Genomic DNA, 6,261 nt, shown 5'->3' with positions numbered 1-6,261 from the left:
TTCATTGTAAATGAACAATAATAATTCACCTTATTATTATATCATTACTAAGTAAAAAGATTGCATCATCACTAATACCGCAAACAATAAACATCACTGATCACACTCACAAACTTTAAGCTTAAGCTAACACTTTTTTTTTTTTTGTTTCAAACTATGATATTGTTTATAACATTCCAGACACTAATCAGTGATTAAACTTAGAGGCCTCATCAGTTTAATTATCCACATAATTAAACACACACAATAATTAAATGCTTTGATAATCCATATTGCTTCAGACAGTTGCAATGGGGCCCAAGCTAAGGTTGGATGATGCTTCCATGGCCTTCATGGCTTCAAACCTAGGCTCCTTAGCTTGGAACTTGAGACCAACATAGAGCTTCATGTAATCATCAAAAACAAATTTTGGGTAAACTTGGCTTGTCTCATCTAATTCCTTCACCAAAGCAGGTGCTGGAGAAATCAAAGCATCATTCCCTGGATTGTAGAATGATGCTAATGACATTCTTGTTCCATCTGTTTGAGCTATCACTCGGTGCATCACACTCTTGTACTTCCCATTTGTTATCACCTTTTATAATTATATATAAAATAACAAATTATTAATAATAATAATACACCAAAGTCTACAATTGATTGCAACATTTTAACTTAAACTAATACATACACTATTTAATGTGCTGACAATAATCTATATATATATATATATATGATTGTGTAACTTTCAATAAATTGGTATCAATCTCTAAAAATGCACTTACAAACAAATATATATGCTAATATGCATAGATACATAGAGGAGAGTCTTTTCTTTTTCTTAAAATAATTTTGGTGTTGATTTCATATAAGAAGACAAGAATCCCACTAAGGGAACAAACTGAAGCAAAGTCCTATAAGAAGGATAACATATTTTTAGAATCGATAATACTAAAAAAAAAAAAAATAATTCTGAATATTTTTGACTAATTTTTTTGTTATCAAATATTTCAGTTTTGGAATAATCTTTGGTTAGTAAGAGATTAAAGTATGTATGAGATTAATTAACATAAAAAGAAATAAATAAAATACCTCAAGTTGATCTCCAAGGTTGATGACAATGGAGTGGCGCATGGGTGGGACATCAATCCATTTGTCATCTTTGAGAAGCTGAAGACCACTGACTTTGTCATCTTGGAAGAGAAGGATGATGCCCCCAGCATCTGTGTGGGCTCTAAGGCCCTTTATAAGCTCGGGCTTTGGGCATGGAGGGTAGTTACTAACTTTTGTCCCAAAGTTTGGGCCCTTTGACCCATGGAACACCTTCTTCAGGTACCCTTTCTCAAGCCCAAGATTCTCACACAACAAATCAAGAAGCAGCTCTGCCAGTTTCTCTAGTTCCTTTGCAAACTCCTTCATTGCTTCTCTGATAAGGTTGAGGTTGACGATTTTAGAGAAACAAACAAAACAGACATAACTTGTCTTATTTAGAAGAACTAAAAATAAGATAGATAATAAAGACTAAAATTGTAATTAAATTTATGTATTTTGTTGGGCTGAATTTGTGAGTCACAAAACTTTTTTATTGTTGTTATGGGTTAAGGTGGAAGAATAGTTTAATAGTACCTATAATGTTGTGGAAGATCAGGGATCTCAGAAATGTTGGAGGTAGGAAGATGGCGCAAGAAGAAAGTGCTTTCCCAATCTAAGTCATTGATTTCAGATTGAGCAGACTCCAAGCCTTTGCTTGCCACCATTTCTTTGAACCTCAGCTCCATACACTTTTTGTAGTGTTCTTTTGTGAGCTTCTCCACTTTGTCCATCAACTCAATGGATATTGGGTGATTTATCAACTTCAAAAAAACAAACAAAAAATATTATTAGCACAAAATAAACAATATATATATGTAAAGAGAAAATAAAGTTTCATTTTATTGTATGTACCTCAAAGAAACCCCAGTTCTCACAAGCATCTTTGATCATCTCCATGGCTGATGCTCTCTCTTCGGTGTTAAGCTTTGACATGTCAACAATGGGAAAGTTCTCTGCCATTCTTGTGTTGGTTTTTTCTCTTTAGGTTTATTTGGTCTCTCACTACAAGTTATGCGTATTTGAGTGGTTCTCCAAAGTGCAATTTATAGGCCTTCTTCAACTTCTAGGAGCGCCTAACAACGATGGAAGGAAAAATTATTAACAATATTTAATAAGATTTTTTTTAATTATTCCAAATTACTTTTTTTAATGATGTCATTATCATACCATTTTTTAGTTTTGATAGTGGGAAAAAAATAGTATTTTGTAATGTTGTTGGAGTATGATGTGTTTAATTAAGTTGCGGAGGACACAAATCAGAATATCAGATTTGTTATTTAAAATATAAATTTGATTTATAAATTTGTATACCTTAATTTTTTAAATTTATTAATGCATAAATTTTAAAAAAATTAATATACATATTTAATCTTTAGATTTGTGTACTTATTCAGATCGAATTTTCAAATTTTATTTTCTTTTTTTTAATTTTATATATTACAGCAATTCTTTCAATAATTATAAATTACGCACAAATTGTCTCTATTTCAAAAAAAAATAGCCTCCCCGTATACAGATCGGCGGATTTAGGCGTAACATTCTTTAAGTGTGCTTTTTTTGGAAACATTATTTATAAATATTATTAATGTTACTATAAAGTGTTATTAGCTTATTTATGTGAATTAGTACACATATCTTAAATAAAATTTTAATTTTTTAATTTAATATATACATTTATTTTGTTTTCAATTAATTATGATTCGTTTTATATACAGTTGCACCCTTTATGTTTTGACATTTTAAAATACAGATACTATAAAGTAATAAATTATACTCATTAAAAACATTTTAAACGTAATAATAGTTATTTATTGAGTGCTTTTAAAGACAAAAATATTTAATTTCATTTGCCTCACTCTTTTTTATCCTTATTGAAATTGTAATTTCTTTTTCTAGACATTGCCTTCTTTTTTTTGCTATTTTTTATTTTTTCCTTATATTTATGTCATCATATATATAACATCTATAGTTAATAATATTTTATAATTAATATTTTTATGTTCAAATTCGATGAGTTATACAATAAAATTTGTTGAACTTAATATTTATAATTTTATACGTATAACATCTATAATTTTATATTAATAATATCTATAATTTATACTTATAATATCTATAATTTAATACATATAAGATCTCTTTTTTAATGATTTTTTGCTATTAGTTAATACTTTATGTCCTAAATGTAGATTACATTAATCTTATATATATCCCTTAACCAACTATATCTAGTTGTGAGCTTTTAAATTAAATTCTTATATTTTTGTTTAGCAATTGTTATGAATACTAGCTTACATTCTAACATTCAATTTAATATATTATTAAATAGAGTATTTATCTAACATTTTTACTCACATTTTTTTATATTTTTTGTAGGTTTAATTTTATTAATAATGTCAAGGTAAAGTTTAAGCATATATAAAATTTAAAAACTTAAAGGTAAAAAGTACTTAAATTGTTGAGTATAAAACAATTTAAAATACAGCCACAAAAAAGGTATTAATTAAAATAGTTTTAATTGGTAAAGAGTTAATTGTAATTTATATATCAATAATAAATCAGTTATATGTTTTGTACAATTCTCAATTAATCTTTTCTTTTGATATTATTATACAATTAGAATAAAATTTCATTACATATGTGCAGTGTACAGTAGTACTAGTAGCCAATGTGTTGAGTTAATCAAAAGGACAAAGTAACGTGAATGTTTGTAGATAAATTAAATATGTGATGCTAAGTTCGATTAGCTTAAAATAATCAAAGGAATTTAAAGTTAAAAAGGGGAGGTTAACACTTCAAGTATATTTATGTTGTCTCTTACTTTTCATTTTATTATTAACCGAGATTACGAGCTTATGAGGTATATATTGTAATGTGAAAGTTGAAATTAAAACACCAATTTCACTATTATAAAAATAACTGCTACTTTTTGAAAATAAAATTTGTGAATAATTTTTAGATTTTTTTTTTATATTAGAAGCATGTGTGTTGTGTTTTAGTCGTAGAAAATGTGGGTGTTAGACATGAATGTAGGACAGTTTTTTTTAAAATAAGGGATAAAAAAATCGTACCATCCGATTTTTTTATAAAAAAAATTAAACCTACTAATTGGACAGCCCATTAATGTAGGAGAAAAATTTAATTTTTAAATTTTTAAACACAAATTAAAAAGTCCGATTTATATACCTAAAAATCGGACGGTCTAATTTTTATTCCTAATACCACAATTACATAAAATATATATACATTCTATATATAACTATATCCTACACAATTCTCTTTTTTCCATATCTAAATTAAAAACTGTAATTTTTATCATTAAGTTTTCACAACAAAAGAGAGGAAATGAATAGAGCCACTTGAGTGGAATATAGACATAAAATAATTAAGTTGGCTTGAGTGGAGTGGGAAAGAGGTAAGGAAAACTTTAATCTCTCGGGAAAAGGAAAGAGAAAAATAATAACTGAAAGGGAAGGGAATTGGTTTAATATCTCACTGTTCTAAAAGGCAAAACAGAAACAGGACTCGTGGAACATGAATGTGTTCACATACTCATGGACCCCTACATAATACTCATATAGCGTGTCACCATCACTCATCAATGAATTTTCTTCATTTTTGGTGGCAAATAATGGGGTTCTATTAATTGATATGAAAAGATTTATTTCCTTAATTTCTTAAGGTCAATAGAAGTTTTACTAAAATAATATAAACTATGCACATTATTCATGTTGTTATGAAATTTGATGGAATAATAAAGATCGAATCTTATGCTTATAATTACATAAAAATTTTAGTATCATGTCATATTAAATTGTTTATCTCAAAAATCTAAATTTATAATTAAAAAATACATAAATAATTATAGTTTTAGTAGATATAAAACTCTAAAGTGTTTGGTTAAATATGGTAACTGGTTTGTCTGGAAATATCCGTACCCATATTTGTCTACCTCGGCGGATATTTTGTGACATTGCCCGGGGTCGATCCGACTACAAGAAGGCAAATAGTCTGATTCGGATAGAACGTTATTTTTTTTGTTGTTTTTTTTTATCCATTTTAATGGAAGAAAATAAGGTTTCCTTCAATTTTTCTTGCCAATACATTATTCTTGTTTTGTTCTGGATTGTAATCTCTAATAAAAAATATAGCTTTGTTAAGAGAAAAAAAATAGTCACAATAATAATTAATAAATATTAAATAAGATAAATTTAATTATTTTTTATTAATTTATTTATTATCAAATATTTTCGGTTAAATATTTGAATCTTGATGGTATGTATGAAAAATATTTTGTTAGTATTAAAATTAGGCAAGATTAATTTAATCTAAAAAATTTTAGATAAGAAGTATGCATATTGTTTAATTAAGAAGTATAAATGTCAATATTTGTAGTGTAGAAAAATAATTAGTGTTAATGTAAAGGTAAGAAAAAAATAAAAAATATTCATCACTTAATATTTATCTATTTTATTATTTAATAATCATTATTTTGTTGTAATATCTAAAAAAAACACATATTAATAAGAAAAAGAAAAAGTAGAAGATAAAGTCTATGTACTTTTTTATTTCACTTCACTCTTTATCCCCCTCCCATCAAGTACGTACATTCTTAAACATTTGGTGAGAAATTTGATTCTTGGTAATATATGAAAAAGTTTTGGATGAAGTATATTTTTTTCCTTAAAATTTGATAAAAGATTTAAAAATATTTTTAAGTTTTATTTTGTTTTAATTTTTTTTCAGAAGTTTTAGATTTTTATCAAATATACCCATAATAATTAATTTTTTAAAAAATTTAAAACAAATTCAATAACAATTTCATAAGAATAACTCTCAACACAAGTATAATTTTTATGTATTATTGTTAGATTGGTCTTTATTTTTTTGAAAATTTAGCCGGTATAAGTATATTTGATACAAATAAAAAATATTTAGAACAAAATTAAAACAAAATAAACTTTAAAAATATTTTTAAAACTTTTGTTAAATTTCAAAAATAAAAAATATACTTTACCCAAAAGATTTTATATATAATATAAACGTATTTATTTTAATTTGAAGTATAAAGCAGCATGCATGATCATGAATGATAGATTTTGTTTTGTTTTGTTTTGTAATAAATAAATGCTAGAACTCATGAATGAATAGTCACTAGAAGAGAGACTGAGGATAAAATTTTCTTCGGAA

The 6,261-nt window shown here is 26.0% G+C and overlaps 1 protein-coding gene across 1 annotated transcript; it reads right to left on the bottom strand.

The window, feature by feature from the left end:
- Positions 1-2,065, bottom strand: LOC107482960 (1-aminocyclopropane-1-carboxylate oxidase; the record flags this gene model as incomplete). The annotated part of the gene is given in 4 exon segments (XM_016103549.3): positions 1-574; positions 1,072-1,405; positions 1,606-1,832; positions 1,924-2,065. Coding segments are annotated over 4 exon segments (966 nt in total). The 3' UTR covers positions 1-277.
- Between the last annotated feature and the right edge of the window lie 4,196 nt (positions 2,066-6,261).

The sequence above is a fragment of the Arachis duranensis genome, chromosome 4 (genome assembly GCF_000817695.3).
Source record: "Arachis duranensis cultivar V14167 chromosome 4, aradu.V14167.gnm2.J7QH, whole genome shotgun sequence".
NCBI lineage: Eukaryota > Viridiplantae > Streptophyta > Magnoliopsida > Fabales > Fabaceae > Arachis > Arachis duranensis.
Note: the sequence above shows the minus strand (reverse complement) of the source record. Positions and strands in the feature narration are given on the sequence as shown.